General features: G+C 51.0%; 1 protein-coding gene across 1 annotated transcript in view; it reads left to right on the plus strand.

Moving 5' to 3' along the window:
• Positions 1–1,234: 1,234 nt before the first annotated feature.
• Positions 1,235–18,953, plus strand: part of LOC107122011 (grifin-like) — a 32,351-nt gene continuing 14,632 nt past the window's right edge. Inside the window, exons 1-2 of the mRNA XM_015425032.1 lie at positions 1,235–1,388; positions 17,871–17,968. Of these exons, the coding sequence (XP_015280518.1) occupies positions 1,235–1,388; positions 17,871–17,968 (252 nt within the window). The remainder of the gene's footprint in view (positions 1,389–17,870; positions 17,969–18,953) is intronic.

An 18,953-nucleotide genomic window follows, 5' to 3' on the forward strand; every position in this document is an offset into this window, starting at 1 on the left:
GGCCGGAACCGGCCCGCCCAGGGCTCATATGTGGCCCGTGAGCAACTAGTACAAGGCAGGGAAGAGGAGACTGCTTGAGGGAGGAGTGGGCGGAGCCACTCCGATTGTGGCTTCAGCGTGGTGGAACCACCTCGTCTGCAGCAGTCAAGCAGCGTGGAAGCGTCTGCCCAGCACTGTACTGCTGGCTCTCCAGTCCGCCCATATGGGTTTTCCTTTGCACCCCCCCTCCCAGCCCATGGGGCCTTGCAGCGAGGATATGCCAATTCGGAGCTTACCAGCTGCTGTCCTTTATACAGTTTACGTTTCCAGTACCTGGCATTACGTTTTAGGGCACACGTGGCCCAGCTCAACAAACTGACATTTATGTCATTTCCGATCCCTCATGACAAATGAGTTTGACACCTTTGTTTTGGAGGGTGGACTCTGCCGCATCGTACCCCACTGAGGTCCCTGTCCTCCCCAGGCTCCACCCCCAAATCTCCAGGAGTTTCCCAACCTGGATCTGGCAACCACACACACTGCATCCAGTGTTCCCTCTAAGCTGAGTTAGTGTGAGCTAGCTCACTGTTTTTTAGCCTTTGGCCCACACATTTTTGTCTCAGCTCAGGAAGGATGGGGCTCCAGAGCAAACTAAGTGTGCAGCAGCCAAAACGGTTCACTCACAACTTTAATGCCAGTAGCTCACAAAGGAGAATTTTTGCTCACAAAGCTCCACAGCTTAGAGGGAACATTGCATCCCCCTTCTTCTCTCCTTCCCAACTTTTTAACTGTTTGCCACCTCGAGGACCCCAACTGAGTGGAAAGGTGGGATGCAATTTTTTTTACCTTAAAAAACAACAACAACACAGTATGGTGCCATCGCGTGGTGTAGAGGTTAAAGCGTTGGACTAAACTCAGAGAGACCCAGATCCAAATCCCCGCCCGGCTACTTAAACTTTCTTTGGTGGCCTTGGACCAGTTAGTTTCAGAGGGTAGCTGCGCTGGTCTCCTGTCGAAGAGCCGGATTCGAATCCAGCGGCCCCAGAGACCAACAAGGTTTTCAGGATGTGAGCTTTCAAGAGTCGGCGCTTCCTTCGTCAGATAGAAGACTCGTATATGGATATCCGCCCACCCAGCGGTTCGAAAGCAAAAGTAAAATGGAGCAAGTAGATAAATGGGTACCTGCCCTTAGAGGGTAGGGGGCACCCTCCTCCGTGAGGTGTGTGGTATGGTGGAGACATCAGCGGCGGCGACGATGGCGGCAATGGCGGTGGAGCGGCGGCGAGACGATCCCTGGTGGCCAGTGGAGAGCAACATTGTGCGGCGAGACCCAGCGGAGGTGGAGTCGCGGAGGAGCGCGGTGACGTGGCGGCGCAGGCACGGCGGAGCCGAATGCGGACATAGGCCAGGCCGAGACTGACACGGGGCCGTGCGCCAGGAGACCACAAGCTGGAGGAATACCGGAAAGTGGGACCACCTGCTCCTGAACACCGGAAAGTGGGACGCCGACCCCAAAATGGGCCGCCTAAAGGAAAAAGAAAGCCGCAAAGCCAATGTATAAATAAATAAAAATAAATAAATATCTCATATCAAACGGAAGGAGCTTAGAATCGCGAATGCTTATCCTATGTTGTTGGTCTCTAAGGTGCTACTGGATTCGAATCCAGCTCTTAGACCAGTTATGCTCCCTCAAAGTAGCCTACTTCAGAGGGGTGGCTGTTGCAAAAACAGAATGAGGGAGGAGAGAATGCCATGCATTGGCCGGGACCCTTGCCAGAAACAGCAAGATAGAAGAAGAAGAAGAAGAAGAAGAAGAAGAAGAAGAAGAAGAAGAAGAAGAAGAAGAAGAAGAAGAAGAAGAAGAAGAAGAAGACCTTCCCCTCCCCACAACATACACCCCATGAGCAGTGTTCTCTCTAAGCCACGTTAGTGTGAGCTAGCTCACGGTTTTTTAGCCTCCGGCTCACACATTTTTGTCTTAGCTCAGGAGGGATGGGCTCCAGAGCAAACGACTTTATGCAGTAGCCAAATTGCTCGCTCACAACTTTAATGCCAGTAGCTCAGAAAGTAGAATTTTTGCTCACAAGACTCCACAGCTTAGAGGGAACATTGCCCGTGAGGTAGGTGGGGCTGAGAGAGCTCTTTCCAGAATTGTCCCTGAGTGAACAGCTCTGACAGAACTATGGCTTGCCCAAGGTCATCCAGCAGCTGCAAGTGGAGGAGTGGGCAGTCAAACCCGGTTCTCCCAGATTGGAGTCCGTGCGCTTAACCCACGACACCAAACAAATGCAGCTTTTGACTTATTCAGTATAAAACTCCTGTCTCCAACATGCTAACGTATTATCGAGACATTGCAAATCGTGTAGATGGCCGAGGAATGCAAACAAAGACAGATCATGGTCCAAAGGAGATTTAAAATCTAAATATCTGACAGTGGTGGCTCAGATAACGGAAGGCTTAAAAAGCATTGGTGATTACATAAACTTGGGCTTCGTTTCCAGCAAAGGCGAAGGACTTTTGACAAGATCGATCGTTCAAAAATGGCACTGCCAAACTCCCCCCTCCCTCCCCGCCACCCCCTTCCTAATCTTCGGCACGCAACCCGGGCATCGTGGCAGCAATTCAATCACAGGAAGTAGCCGGAGGAACACGATTAGGGCGGGTACCGGTGCCAAGCCCTTAGATAAACAGTATCAGAGTCAGAGTGTTAGCAAAAAGAGCAAGCAGATAGTGCTTGGTCCCTAACGGTTCTTCTGCCTGCCTCAACTCTGCGAAGGGGACCGAGAGGCTGCTGGTGGAGATAGCGATGGATGGACTGGTTAGCCCTGAGGGGTAAATGGAACCTCCAGGCTCAGAGGCAGTGTATCCCCAAACGCGACAGTAGGACTGTTGGCGGGCCGTCTGGTTAGACACTGGATGATGGATCTTTGGTCCGGTCCAACAAGGCTTTAAGATATTTAAATAGCCAACCAAAATCAGTGCATAACAACAGTGTATGCACATAGATTTTGGTAGCCGTGTTGGTCTGAATCAGAAGAACAACGTCTGAGTCCAATGGCACCTTTAAGACCAACGAAGTTTAATTCTGGGTATCAGCTTTCATTTGCGAGCTTTCGTGTGTATGCATTCACAGAGCCAGTTTGGTGTAGCGGTTAAGAGCGCGGACTCTAATTTGGGAGAACCGGGTTTGATTCCCCACTCCTCCACGTGCAGCTGCTGGCGTGACCTTGGGTCAGTCACAAGTTCTCTCTGAGCTGTTCTCTCAGCCCCACCTACTCAAGGTGTCTGTTGTGGGGAGGGGAAGGGAAAGGAGATTGTAAGTCGCTCTGTAAGACTCTTTTGGGTAGTGAAGGGCAGGGTATAAATACAATCTCTCCTTCTTCTTTTTGGGTCAGTCACAAGTTCTCTCAGAGCTGTTCTCTCAAGGGCAGTTCTCGGGAGAGCTCTCTCGGCCCCACCTGCCTCACAGGGTGTCTGTTGTGGGGAGGGGAAGGGAAAGGAGATTGGAAGCCGCTCTGAGACACCTTTGGGTAGTGATCCCAAATCCAGTCTCTTCTTCACTTTTCTTCTTCACATTGCCCAGAACTCTTTCAAGAAGGGTACGACAACATCAGGGGGGGAAATAGCTGGAATCTAAATTATGTCCTGGAGACATCCCTGGTCTTTCTGGCGTGGTATGTTTTGATCTCTTCGGCTGCCCAGATAACCACTGAAGGCTGATCATACTGAAACCCCCAACCTTACCATAACCCCGGGGAAGGGGACAAGCAGAATGACAGTTGCCAACTCCAGCTTGAGAAATTCCTTGAGATTGGAGGGGGCGGGTTGCCAACTTCCAGGCAGTAGCTGCAGGTCCCCCAGTATTCCAAGCGATCGCCAGGCAATGCAATAGCTACGTACGGGAACTATGTTATTCTTCTGTAAATTGTGCTTGTGAGAACTTGGGATATTCATACTGGAGGGGCAGTATTGCATGTATGGACAACGTCCTATCCCCTCTTAGAAAAAGCTTTTGGGAGACAGGGTGTGTGAAGGCCGTCAGGCTCCGTCAGGGGTGGAACGGACGTGTCCTTTCTACAGTCTCCAAGCGCAAACTTTGAGATTGTATTGTCTGGTGGACCTCCTGATGGCACCTGGTATTTTTGACCACTGTGTGACCAGGGCCGACTCCTGCTTATTTTGCACCATGGCGAGGATCCTTTCAGGATCCCCCCGTGCGCCCACCAATTTTCAAAAATAAATACATTTTAAGAAGAATGAAAAACACAAATAATCAAGAAACTCCCAGAGTACGGGGCCAGGTGCAGTTTGGTAGCCCTAAGGGCCGTCCCGCTCTAGGCAATCGCCTAGTTCGCCTAGTGAGTGAGCTGGCCCTGTGTGTGACAGAGCGTTGGATTGGACGGGCCATTGGCCTGATCCAGCATTAGCTTCTCTTATGTCCTTAGGTCTGAAGACTTATCTGCTAAGTTTTGAAAATGACAAACTCTTTTGAAAGACTGAGCCACTATATTCTGAAAACAACAAATGGATGATGTTTTTCGCCACAGGCACTGTGTTCCTTTAAATATATTGTATGAGAAAGGAAATGTTTGTGGACTGGACATATATGGATTAGACTCTGGAATTCTTGTATCTGTAGGGTACATGGATATTAAGTAGGGCTCTTTTTTGTAGCAGGGACTCCTTTGCCTATTAGGCGACAGACCCCTAACGTAGCCAATCCTCCAAGCGCTTACAGTAGCCCCCTGTAAGAAGAGCTCTGTAAACTCTTGGAGAATTGGCTACATTAGGGGTGTGTTGCCTAATATGCAAAGGAATCCCTGCTACAAAAAGAGCCCTGAAAGAGATTGAGTTTATACCCCGCCCTTCACTACCCGAAGGTGTCTCAGAGCAGCTTACAAACTCCTTTCCCTTCCCCCTCCCCACAACAGACACCCTGGGAGGTAGGTGGGGCTGAGAGAGCTCTGACAGAGACCGCTCTTTTTCCAAGAACAGATGTGCCAGAACTATGGCTTGCCCAAGGTCATCCAGCCAGGTGCACGTGGAGGAGTGGGGAATCAAACCCGGTTCTCCCAGATTAGAGTCCGCGCACTTAACCACTACACCAAACTGGCTCTTCTACACTTGTGACTGACCCATGGTCACTCCAGCAGGTGCATGTGGAGGCGTGGGGAATCAAACCCGGTTCTCCCAGATTAGAGTCCGCACACTTAACCACTACACCAAACTGGCTCTAATAGGTGTTGAATATTTATATTCCTTGTAATTTGTTCACAGGTGTTTATTTTTTCACTCTTGCATTTAGCCTCCAGGGGGTGGCGGGAGATCCCCTGACAGAAATCCGTTCCCCTGGAGAAAATGGCCGCTTTGGACGGTGGACTTCGTGTTATTATACCCCACTGAAATCCCTCCCCTCCCCAAACTCCGCCCACCTCAGGCTCCCCCCAAAAAAATCTTCCAGGATTTCCGAATCCAGAGACAGCAACCCTCATCGTCCACCCTCTGAAGCACCCAATTTTCTCCTGGGAACCCATCTGTCATCTGGAGACCAGCTGTCTTTCCAGGGGATCTCCAGGCCACACCTGGAGACTGGAAACAGAGTTCTGTTCCCCCGGAGCAACAGCGGCTTTGGGGGCTGGCGTCTATAGCTCCCTCCCCTCTCCAAACTCCGCCCTGCTCAGGCCACGCCCCCCAAGTTGTGGGGTTTTTTTTGTTTCTCTAAGGATGTTAATAGCAGGGGTCATTTCCTGCGGGAGTGCACAGGAGCGGAGCTCCGGCAGTAAAGAGCCCAGGGGGTGGGGACATGCAACAAGCCCCACCCACTGCTCCCAGCAGCCCCCAGTCAGAGCAAGAAGCAGCCAGGTAAGCTGCAGAGCCCCCCCCCCGCCCAAAACAGTCCAGTGGCACCTTTAAGACCAAGTTTTATTCAGGTACAAGCTCTCCCTCCTCTGTGAGGGCAGATCTGTGCATCCCCCCTCCAATAGCTAGCAATCCAAAAGAGTCCAGTAGAGCCTGAGCGGTGGGTGTCGCCTTCTGACACACTTCCGGTGATGTCAGGGGGTGTGGCCTATGCAAATAAGTTATGCTAATGAGGTATGCTAATGAGCTCCTGCACCTCTTTTTCTACGAAATGACCCCTGGTTAATAGGAACCAAGAACGACTTATTTAGATTAATCTTGTTTATGCAAATATTTTAGTTGGGTTTCAGTTTCTTTTATGAAGGGCGTCAAAGTTAGCATGGATCAAATCATTAAGGTCAAGTCTGGCTGGAATTTGAACCCCAAGATATCCTCCATTTGACTTCCTTCCAAGCAAAGGAGAACTGGGAGCCTAGTTGTTCTTTTGTTTCTCTAAGGATAATAGGAACCAAGAACAACTTAGGCCCCGGTCACACGGGCCAGATAATGCGGCGGGGAGGCATGGCTATTTGCGCCGCCGCAATTAGAGCCGCCAGAACGCGATCCCACACGTCGGCGGCATGCCACAGTCCCTTCCCTCCGTGCCTGTGCGTCAGCGAGGGGTCGGAGGGAAAAGCCGCGCGCCGGCACAATCACACCAAGGGAGTCCGGAGGCAGCCCGTGGCAAACCGTTTGCTAGTACCTTCGAGCAGGTAGTTTTTAATTGCGCATTTTCGGTGGTACGCCACGGGTTGGCCACGGGTGCGCTCCACTTGCCAGATGTTGTGGTGTGATCGCGCCCGGAAAATCCGCCATTCAATCATGGCTCTCCCGCAGCAAATTCAATGTGTGAACGGGGCCCTATTAAGATTAATCTGGCCCCTTCCCCCCAAATCTCCAGGAATATCCCAAGCCAGAATGACAGTCACATCAGCTTGGCCTGAACAGTTATGTCTTCGGAGGTGTTGGTGACAGGTCTTCGGAGCTGTTGGTGACCGCCAGAATACAGATGTTTATCTACAGGGCCCCCAGCCAGTCAGGGAGTGAGAAAAGAGAACAGGCCAGACTTAGTGCTTCCTTGGCTTCTGAGCCATGTCCTTTGCTTCAAGATCCAAAAGGATCTGGGATCTGGCCGCGTTGATAATAGTCCCGGCCAGGCGATGGTGTTCAGTACAACAGCAGGGAAATCTCATGCTTGAATACAGACACCAGCTTGGAAGGAAGTGGTTTTCTCCCCCTGGGGTGTTTTTGAAACAACAGCAAGCAGCAGACGTCTGTGCTCATTTTTGCAGCTCGATTCAGATGGGGGGGGTGTCATTTGCTTGCGGAGAGGTCAAAAGAGGACGTGAAGGGCCTCCTCCCGGACGGAAATCCAAGCAGCCTGAGAAAAGCGTCAATATATTTGCAGAGTTCAGTATTTGCAAATCTTGTGTACCAGAGCCTTGTGGTTAGGGTTGGCAACGCCAGAGGTTTGGAAATACCTGGAGACTTCAGGGTAGAGCCGGGTAGAGTGGAGTTTCGGGAGGGGACGGACCACGGTGAAGTATCTTGCCACGCGGTCTGCCTTCCAAAGCAGCCATTTGCTCCAGGAGAAGCGGAATAAATGTGTTAGATCCAGGGCTATTTTTGGGCAGGAACGCACAGGAACGGAGTTCCGGCTGGCTCCCGAGTTGGCCACGCCAACAGCAGAAACTCATTAGGATTGGCTACATTAGGGGTGTGTGGCCTAACATGCAAAGGAGTTCCTCCTACCAAAAAAGCCCTGGGTGTTGACAACAAACAAGGTAAACAGAATAAGAAGCAAAAGGTGGGTGTGGCTGGATTAGCACACTTCTGGTAACATGGGGGTGTGGCCTAATAGGCTATTAAGCTGTGCTGTCAGGGGTGTGGCCTAATATGCTAATGAGTTCCTGCTGTTGGGTGTGGCCTATTATGCTAATGAGTTCCTGCTGGGCTTTTTCTACAAAAAGAGCCCTGGATAAAAAATAAATAGATTTTGTGTTGTCTGGAGATAGGCTGTAATTCGGGAGATACCGTAAATAAATCTCCCAAGAAGTACATTGCAAAAAAAAAAGAGGTAAACTTACATTTATTCAAGCAGAGGCAGTTCACATTCAGGTTGCAGTCAAAAGGAGAGAGAGGCCCTGGTCACACGGGAGGATTTGCCCTGCGAAACGGACGGATTGAGGGAGGATTAAACTGCGCAAGCAGATGCTAACATCTGGAAAGCGTCGCACACCCGCCCTGAACCTGTCCCTTCCGGCCGAAAACACGCTTTAAAAAGGTACCAGAAAAGAAGAAGAAGAGATTGGATTTATACCCCGCCCTTCCCTTCGAGTCTCAGAGTGGCTTACAAACTCCTTTCCCTTCCCCTCCCCACAACAGACACCCTGTGAGGTGGGTGGGGCTGAGAGAACTCTGACACAAACTGCTCTTTTTCAAGGACAGCTGTGCCAGAGCTTATGACTGACCCAAGGTCACATCTGCAGGTGCAAGTGGAGGAGTGGGGAATCAAACCCGGCTCTCCCAGATTAGAGTCCGCACACTTAACCACTACACCAAACTGGGTACAAACAAGCAGTATCTTCAGGAAAACACACGGCGCAGGCGGGCGTCTGAACAGGGACACGCTGGTAGGCTGTCGCATCCAGCACCCGTCCGCGTCCCACGCATGCACACAAACGTGGTGCGTCATTGTTGCCTCGCGGGGTGTGATCGGCTGCCAGAGGACGGAGCCACGGGTGAACGTGAGATCACGAAAGCGCGCTTCAGTTTGTTGCGGCTCTAAAAAGCCGCACTTCCCCCGCGGCTTTTCCTGCTGGTGGTCTTGGTCCGTAGTTGGATGGGAGACCGCCAAGGAAGCCCAGGATTGCTGCGACAGAGGCCGGCAATGGCAAACCACCTCTGTTCGCCTCTCGCCTTGAAAACCCCACAGGGGGTCTCCGTAAGTCATCTGCAACTTGACAGCATTTCACACACACGCTTCAAGGAAAGGAGAGTTATTCCTGAGAATCACAGCTTGGCAAAGTTGCAGAGAACTCTGCCAGAACATCCCCAGTGGAACTACAATCCCCAGAGTTCCCAGGGGAGTAGGGAAACTACAAAACCAATATCTGCAGCCCAGATACGCCCAAAATGCCTTTCCATTAGGTCACAACAACATGCCTCCTTCCCGTTCAGTGTAGAGGTTAAGTGCGTGGACTCTAATCTGGGAGAACCGGGTTTGATTCCCCATTCCTCCACATGCAGCTGCTGGTGTGACCTTGGGTCAGTCATAAGTTCTGTCAGAGCTGTTCTGTCAAGGGCAGTTCTGGAAAGAGCTCTCTCAGCCCCACCTACCTCCCAGGGTGTCTGTGGTGGGAAGGGGAAGGAGATTGTAAGCCGCTCTGAGACTCCTTTGGGTAGTGAAGGGCAGGGTATAAATCCAATCTCCTCCTCCTCCTCCTCCTCCTCCTCCCCCTCCTCCTCTTCTTCTTCTTCTTCTTCTTCTTCTTCTTCTTCTTCTTCTTCTTCTTCTTCACGGCTTGCTGGCTTGTTTTTTTACACCCTTTCAAGTTTTCCAGCTGGGATTTCCACCTTCCACAAACCGCCAGTCACAGCGACCCCAAAGCCGCATGCTTTTTGAGTGTCGCGGTCCAATAACGCCACCCTCGAGAAAGCAACACAAAGCCTTCGAAATTTCATTTTAACGGATGAGGAGATCTGAACCCAGATCTCCAGAGGTGATGCTGTGGGCGGATTGAAAGCAGCAGGGAGCTGTCCCCTCTAACCCATTTCCACTGCAAGAAGCACTGCTCCGTTCCAGCTGTGTGAACCATTCCAGATGTTTTTGGAAAACCTTCCCATTACCAGCAGCCGCAAAAATGCAAACCCTTCATTGCGGCAACCACCGGTTTATGTTCCAACCGTCGTGGCCATTGGTTGTAGATCACTTTTGTATATGACACAATACCATTTTTTTTCTGCATTGTATCTATGCTGTGGCTCATGCTCACTTCAGGTTTCAGTAATGCCAGACCTAGTAGACGTCTTAACCAATGCCTCATCCTGGTAATCGCATTGACTTATGCTGTGTGTAATCCACCCTGAGTCTCAGTGAGACTAAATAAATATATCAAACTTTTAAAAATGTCATTCTGTACAGGCATAACGGGGCATTGCTCTCTTACCAGGGGCATAATCCTGCACTCCCCCTCTTGGATGCACACCTTAATGTGGAGAGGGGGATTGTGTGTGTCAGTGAAGCTGAGGAGAAGAAGGAGAAGGAGAAGGTGAAAGCGAAGAAGAAGAGGAAGAGGAGGAGGAGGAAGAAGAGTTGTATTTATACCCCACTCTTGACTTGGAGTACTGGAGTGGCTTATTTATTTATTTATGCTTTCCACTTGTATCCCGCTCAAACCCCAAGGGGTCTCTGAGCGGCTTACACAATTTCTGTATCCCTATCTATGGCCACATAGTCAGGGGTGGGGGCTGCCCTACCAGCTTACAGTCTCCTTCCCTTCCCCTCCCCACAACTGACACCCTGTGAGGCAGATGGGCCTGAGAGAGCTCTCTCGAGAACGGCTCTTGAGACAACAGCTCTGAGAGAACTGCGGCTTGCCCAAGGTCACCCAACAGCTGCATGTGGAGGAGTGGGGAATGAAACCCAGTTCTCCCAGATTAGAGTCCGCGCTCCTAACCACTACACCAAACTGGGTCTCTTTAGTGTAAGGGGAGAGAGCAATACCGTAAGAGTGTAAGAGATAGTGTAAGACAGCAATACCGTAAGGGGTCAAGACTCTGTCAAGAGGCTATAAACTGTGTGACTGAACAACAAAAAATGTTATACCAAAATCCAGATCCGCTATTTGTTGTTGTTCTTCAGTTGCACAGTCGAGTCCGACTCTTCGCAACCCCATGGACCGCATCACTCCAGGCCCTCCTGTCCTCCATCACCCCCTGGAGTTTGCTCAACATCCTGTTCGTTGCCTCGATAACACTGTCTGACCATCTCATCCTTCGCCGTCCCCTTCTTCTTTGACCTTCAGTCTTTCCCAGCATCAGGGTCTTCTCCAGTGAGGGCTCCCTTCTCATTGGGTGGCCAAAGTATTTGAGCTTCAGCTTCAGTATCTGGCCTTCCAGGGAGCAGTCAGGGTTGATCTCTTTTAGGACCGACTGATTTGATCTCCTTGCAGTCCAAGGGACTCTCAAGAGTCTTCTCCAGCACCATAGTTAAAAAGAATCTATTCTTCAGCGCTCGGCCTTCCTTATGGTCCAGCTCTCGCAGCCATACATGACTACTGGGAATACCATTGCTTTGACCATACAGAATTTTGTTCGCAGGGTGATGACTCTACTTTTTATTATGTTGTCTAGGTTTGCCATAACGATCTTCCCAAGGAGCTGACATCTTTTAATTTCATGGCTGCAGTCATTGTCTGCAGTGATCTGCTAACAGAGTCATTAAATGATAGTTAGAAGAGCAGAGAAATTGAGCAAACTTCAGAGGACGGCGGAAGACAGGAGGGCCTGGCGGGATCTGGTCCATGGGGTCGCGGAGAGTCAGACTCGACTGTGCGACTGAACAACAATAAAAAAGAAGAGCAGGGAACAAAGTTAGAGTCCAGTGGCATGTTTAAGACCAACAAAGTTTTATTCAAGGTGTGCGCTTTCATGCGCAAAGCACACTTCGTCAGACCCTGGAATGGAATTAAAGATTGCAGTTGCATATATAGGGGGTGAGTTGTTAAATGAGTGTGCAAAATAGTGAATTTTTAAAAAGATGAACCATTTGGGTTCAACTGGGGGGAGGAAATAGCATAGGTAATAAATATGTCAGAATTGGAGATTGATAGCAAAGGGTTTCTTATTTCTGTAGAAATAACATATATAACATAAATGAATTACATCAAAATTGGAGGGTTGTCCGCTCACTAACTCTGGGCGTGACACATCCCCCCCAATCGTATCGTGCTTTCATGATCACGGCCACGGGCTCCACGTCAACTTCCCAACCCGGTGCAGGAACCAACAGTGAAATGTGTGTCTTCCCAGGTCCCATGACGGATGCGCCCCCGGGCCAAACGGCACATCCTGGGACCAGGCTGAAAACACACGACATCCTGGTCTTTCGGCCTGCATATCCTCTTTCCCAGGCAGGAGACAGAGAAAAGAAAACAGAGAGAGACAGAGATGGCTGTTGACAGAGGGACTCCACCTGCGGACGTCTTGCCGCTCGCTCGGCGGCCTGGAGGTCACTGTGTCAACAGTGAAGCTCGGGACGCCAGTTTCTAGGTAAAGAATACCAGCTTGTCTCTGTGTACCGAAGAAGAGGCGCAGGCCTCGCGAAGCCTTTGTATGCAGACGGATTAGAGAAAGGCCAATTAAACTGCGCAGAGATCGAGGAATTAGCTTTGCCGTTACATGGGAACTGAAATGGATGGATCCGTGGGCCGCTCACAACTTTCTGACATTCCCAAAGCCATTTCTCACCTTTGGTGTCTGAGGTTCACTGCCCATTTGTGCATTGCCGGGAGAAGAAGAAGAAGAAGAAGAAGAAGAAGAAGAAGAAGAAGAAGAAGAAGAAGAAGAAGAAGAAGAAGAAGAAGAAGAAGAAGAAGAAGAAGAAGAAGAAGAGGAGGAGGAGGAGGAGGAGGAGGAGGAGATTGGCTATATACCCCACCCTTCACTACCCAAAGGAGTCTCAGAGCGGCTTACAGACTCCTTTCCCTTCTCCTCCCCACACCAGCCACCCTGTGAGGTAGGTGGGCCTGAGAGCTCTGACTGAACTGCTCGAGAGAACAGCTCTGAAACAACTTGTGACTGACCCAAGGTCACCCAGCAGCTGCATGTGCAGGAATGGGGAGTCAAACCTGGTTCTCCAGATTAGAGTCCACTGCTCTTAGAAGAGGGGGGGGTCATAGTCCAAGGCTCTGTGGTGTGAAATGCCTGGAGATTTTGGGGGTGGAGCCTGGGGAGGGTGGAGTTTGGGGAGGGAGCTTGGCATGTTATAATCCCACAGAGTCCACCTTTCCAAAGCTTCCGTTTGCTCCAGGAAAACTGATCTCAGTCGTCTGGAGCAGTGTTCCCTCTAAGCTGAGTTAGTGTGAGCCGGCTCACAGTTTTTTAGCCTCTGGCTCACACATTTTTGTCTTAGCTCAGGAAGGATAGCTCCAGAGAAAACTAATTTATACAGTAGCCAAATCGCTCGCTCACACCTTTAATGCCAGTGGCTCATAAAGGAGGAGGAGGAGAGGAGGAGATTGGATTTATACCCTGCCCTTCACTTGGAGTCTCAGAGCGGCTTACAAACTCCTCTCCCTTCCCCTCCCCACAACAGACACCCTGTGAGGAGGGTGGGGCTGAGAGAGCTCTGACACAAACTGCTCTTTTTCAAGGACAGCTGTGCCAGAGCTTGTGACTGACCCAAGGTCACATCAGCAGCTGCATGTGGAGGAGTGGGGAATCAAACCCAGTTCTCCCAGATTAGAGTCCGCACACTTAACCACTACACCAAACTGGCTCTACACCAAACTGTAGAATTTTTGCTCACAAGACTCCACAGCTTAGAGGGAATGTTGGGACTCTGGAGATAAGTTATAACTAGTGTTGCCAGCTCTGGTTCAAACTCGAGAAGATGGCACCAAAGAGTGTAGACAGATGGAGAGGCCAGGACCGATGCTCCCTCTAAGAGCTGTGGAGCCTTGTGAGCAAAAATTCTACTTTGTGAGCTGCTGGCATTAAAGTTGTGAGTGAGCGATTGGGCTGCTGCATAAATTAGTTTGCTCTGGAGCCCATCCTTCCTGAGCCAAGACAATAAGGTGTGAGCCAGAGGCTAAGAGAACTGTGAGGGAGCTCACACTAACTCAGCTTAGGGCGAACACGGGTCAGGAGGCCACACAGAGCATCCTTTCCTTCATGCTATATGATCCCTTCCTTTGAGGTAGGAAGCCACTCTTAGGGACAATTTCCTCTTCAGTTTCCACTCTCTGGGTCCGTTCAGACAGCTCTTTAGATCTGCACCAGGCATGAGTGCCTGGTGGATTTAAAGGTAATGTCCAGACACAAAGATCGGAGTTAGTGTGAGCTAGCTCACAGTTTTTTACCCTCTGGCTCACACATTTTTGTCCTGGCTCAGGAAGGATGGCTCCAGTCCAGAGCAAACTAATTTATGCAGCAGCCAAACCACCTGACTGCCCACAACTTTAATGTTGGTCGCTCACAAAGTAGAATTTTTGGATTGCTAGCTATTGGAGATCTGTCCTGGCAGAGGAGGGAGAGCTTGTACCTGAATAAAACTTGGTCTTAGAGGTGCCACTGGACTGTTTTGGACCGGGGGGGCGGGGGCTCTGCAGCTTACCTGGCTGCTTCATGCTCTGACTGAGGGCTGCTGGGAGCAGGGGGTGGGGCTTGTTGCATGTGCCCGCCCCCTGGGCTCTTTACTGCCGGTGCTCCGCTCCTGTGCAACTCCTGCAGGAAATGACCCCTGGCTCCACCACCCCAAAATCTCCAGATATTTCTGATCCCAGGGCCGGCCTGGCACCCTACCTGCTTGGCTTCTCCGATGAGATGGGGCTAGCCTCGGCCTTCCAGGTCAGACCTCACGTCCTTCTAAAGAAACCTGGGGGTCGCAGTGTCGCAAAGGGCGTGAGAGCTTCCCGATGCGCGATCCCCGTCCTCCTCCCCCTCCCCACCACCCCAACTACGGTTCCCAAATATCTCCCAACGCCTGTTAAATCAGTTCACAGTCTATCGTGTCTCTATGCCCTTCCAAGTAAGAAAGAACAGATTTTTATCTCAGCGTGACTTGGGTTTCCAACCGAGAAGATGTCGGCAGGACGATAGGTTATGGGGAGTGAGTTATTTCTCCCCCTGTGAGGCCTTCCCCTTTCTCTCCCCCCCCCCCAACTTCTCCAGCTGCTGATTTACGAAGAGTCGAAGTCCCGGGTTTGCTTTGCAGGTCCTTACAACACCTGGGAGTGGCAAGAACAGCTGGATGGAATGCGTAAGGCTGGCGGGGCCCCACGCCTGGCAGGGAAGGAGCGGCTTCTCATCCGATTAAGACGACAGAAGTCACTGAATGCATCAGGGGGAAGAGAAGGAGGTCGGTCTAAACAGGCCACGGGGGAAAAAGAGCAGAAGTCTGGCTATGCTTGGACATTGTGTGCCTCCTGCGTGGATTCCTTCTTGTCTCCAAAACCACATTCCAGATACCCCCGGGGGCAATGCCATGGGGACTGCAGAGTCACCCCCGAATGGCCATAAATCTATGCAGGTGGTACCATGACACCTGATGATCAAAGAAAGGGAAAGCGGCATGGAGTGTGGAGGCTACCGTAAAATCCATACAATGCAGAGGGGGGGATTTCTGTTCCAAGGCGGGTTTCATAAAACAACGGAGGGGAAAGCCAATGCGGAACCAATGCAGCTTCTGGAGTGACCTTGGGTCAGTCACAAGTTCTCCCAGAGCTGTTCTCTCGAACTTCGGGGGAGGTTTTTTTTCCTGGCAACTGTGTTTACCAGGTTTTTAACATTGTTTGACATGATCGTTGCTATTTCACAAACGTTAAATTTTCCAGCAGATGAGTCTCTGGGAGAGTCACTCCTTAAAGCCAGCTGACTTTCTGTGTGTCTTGATGTTGAGCCAAGTGCCTTGTCAATGCGACAGAATGATATATTTTGAAGATGGGCCCATTACCAACAATTGCATACATTTGCATCACAGGAATGTTTTGGACAGAAATTTCATCATCGTTGTCCAAGAGTGGACAGATGTATTTACAACTCATCATCATCAATCATCATCGTATGGCAGTATGTGTAGTATAGCCAGGAGATCCTAAGATTGTCTGGCAGCCAAAAGTTCTAGCTCTTTTAGCGTTATGCACCACTAGGTAGTGAGCTAGACTTGTCTTTAAGGCAAGAGGTGTTTCAGAGGTGGTGTGCCACTGCCTGCCTCTGCATTATGCTTGTGATATTCCTTGGAGGTCTCTCATCCAAATATTAGCCAGGGCCAACCCTGCTTAGCTTCCGAGATCTGACAAGTTTGGGCTAGTCTGGGCTATCCAGGGCAGGGCAGGGCAGGGCAGGCCAATCTGATAATAATAATTAATTATTATTACTGTATGGCAGTGTGTGTAGTATAGCCAGGAGACCCTAAGATTGTCTGGCAGCCAGAAGTTCTAGCTCTTTTAGCGTCATGCCCCACTAGGTGACGAGCTAGACTTGTTTTTAAGGCAAGAGGCATTTCAGAAGGGGTTTGCCATTGCCTACCTGGCATTATGTGTGATATAGCCAGGAGACCCTAAGATTGTCTGGCAGCCAGAAGTTCTAGCTCTTTTAGCATCATGCCCCACTAGGTGACGAGCTAGACTTGATTTTAAGGCAAGAGGCATTTCAGAGGGGGTTTGCCATTGCCTGCCTGGCATTATGTGTGATATAGCCAGGAGACCCTAATATTGTCTGGCAGCCAGAAGTTCCGGCTCTTTTAGCGTCATGCCCCACTAGGTGATGAGCTAGACTTGTTTTTAAGGCAAGAGGCATTTCAGAGGGGGTTTGCCATTGCCTGCCTCGGCGTCGCAGCCCTGGTATTCCTTGGAGGTCGCCCTTCCAAATACTAGCCAAGGCCGACCCTGCTTGGCTTCCGAGCTCTGACGGGATCAGGCTAGCCTGGGCTATCCAGGTCAGGGGGCTATTTGCAACTAGAGAATAGATAGTAACTTGGGAGGGCCTGTGGCTCAGTGGAAGAGCCTCCGCTTGGCACGCAGAAGATCCCAGGTTCGATCCCCGGCATCTCCAGTTAAAAGGATCAAGGAGTAGATGATGGGCCCGACATTAACAGCCCAGGATAGCCGGGTTGGAAGCTGGTGGTCCCTGGCCCGAAGGATGCCCGTCTTGCCTCGACCAGGGCCAGGGCTTTCTCTGTCCTGGCCCCATCCTGGTGGAACGTGCCCCCTATTGAGACCAGGGCCCCGCGGGATCTCCTTCAATTCCGCAGGGCCTGCAAGACGGAGCTCTTCCGCCTGGTCTTTGGTTGAGGCGGCGGGTGCCCATTCACGGCCTCCCTGAGGTTGTTGTCACCCGTCTGTCACCTGTCTACTGACCACCGACAACTAGCCTTTCACTCATTGTACCATCGGGGCCAGACCTTTATAGCTGACAGATGCTGTTCCAACCAATACCCATTGTTTGACAAGGGCTCTTTTTGTAGCAGGGACTCCTTCGCATATTAGGTGACACACCCCTAATGTAGCCAGTCCTCCAAGAGCTGACAGCAGCCCCTGTAAGAAGAGCTCTGTAAGCTCTCGGAGGATTGGCCGCATTAGGGGCGTGTCGTCTAATATGCAGAGGAGTCCCTGCTTCAGTGTTTAATGTTTTAAACTGAAATTGAATTGATTCTAATGACGTTACCCGCCCCGAGCCCGCCCGCGGGATGGGCGGACATAAATGCAAATAACTTGTGACCGACCCAAGGTCACACCAGCAGCTGCATATGGAGGAAGGGGGAGGAGAGGAAGAAGAGGAGGAGATTGGATTTATATCCTGCCCTTCTCTCGGAGTCTCAGAGCAGCTCACAGTCTCCTTTCCCTCCCCCTCCCCACCACAGACACCTTGTGAGGCAGGCGGGGCTGAGAGAGCTCTGAGTGAACTGCCCTTGAGAGAACAGCTCTGAGAGAGCTACGGCTTGCCCAAGGTCATCCGCCAGGTGCAAGTGGAGGAGTGGGGAATCAAACCCGGTTCTCCCAGATTAGAGTCTGCGCACTTAACCACGACACCAAACTGGCAAGAGACGTTCAGAGGCAGCTGGCCATTAGCCTTCCCCGGCGGTCTCCCATCCAAGGACTAACCCAGTCCGACCCTGCTTAGCTTCCAAAAACTGGATGCAATCAGGCTAGCCTGGGCCAAGCCAGGGCGTACTGCAGATGCTGACCTTTGTGAGCAAAGGCATCATAAAGCGTCAAGGCCTCATAAAGGGCCTGTCAATCAACCTTAAACCCTTCGTTTTCGGCTCCAAGCGCCTCACGGGGACTTCCAGCGGGACGCCTTCCAGCGGGACGCCTTCAACAATCCCCCAGCTCCACGTTCGGTAGACAATCAGAATCCTCACCGCCTGGTATTTTTTTCTTAGCCGCCTTCTCACGCGAGTGCCTACTCGATGAGCTTATGGGACCCTCTGTAATGACAGAGCCACGACTTGGAAAGACCGACACGTCCCAAAACCCCGGAGATGAGTCAGTTTTCCTACGGTCTGGAGGGGAGGCTTTGGGAGATAATTATAGCCGAGCCTTAACTATAGGCTTGAAACCCCAAAGTCGCGGATCGTTTTCTGAGAACGCGAACCTCTCTTTTACTTTCGGCGCTGTTGGGACAGATCCCCACGGGGGCACAGAAACGGGTTCCAATGGGAGGGGGGGCAGGCAATTTTCACCTGGGCGGTGCGACAAAGCGTAAGGAAACAATGCCAGTGAAACATTTCCAGACTGCAGGCCTGTTTTATCAGGGGCACCTTTGTTTACCCACCTGTAGCCTTTCCCTGCCCCGTTTATCTTAGCAATACTTTATCCAGCGGTGACAGGAAGGGAGGGTAAATACGGTTTTAAAAGATTAGAAGCCGGCACGCGTGCCGAAGCTCCAGGGTCTGTGGAGTTTCCTGCTGCTCAATCCGCCCCACCGCTGGGGCTCACAGGACTAAGTTCACTGGGGACGAAGATCTGGACTGAGTTTCTTTCTATTCTCTTTACCTAGATGTGGCCAGAGGCCTTTGGGAAGAGCCAAAGGGCTCTCGGTCTGTGTCACTGGTGGCCCTGAGTGAGCTGAACTCCCCAAATCAGCAAAGTATTGTATCCTGAGCTATGTTCCTTCCTCCTCCATTTCAGATATTTACTGGGTATGGTCAGAGGCCTTTGGTAAGAGCCAAAGGGCTCTTGGTCTGTGTCACCGGTGGCCCCGAGCGAGCTGAATTCCTGAAATCAGCAACGTATTTTACATTAGGCTGCATTTCTTTCTCCTCCCTTTCAGATATTTGCCCGGGTGTGGCTGGAGGCCTTTGGTAAGAGCCAAAGGGCTCTTGTTCTGTGTCATTGGTGGCCCTGATTGAG

The sequence above is a fragment of the Gekko japonicus genome, unplaced genomic scaffold, assembly GCF_001447785.1.
Source record: "Gekko japonicus isolate JY-2015 unplaced genomic scaffold, Gekko_japonicus_V1.1 scaffold2449, whole genome shotgun sequence".
NCBI lineage: Eukaryota > Metazoa > Chordata > Lepidosauria > Squamata > Gekkonidae > Gekko > Gekko japonicus.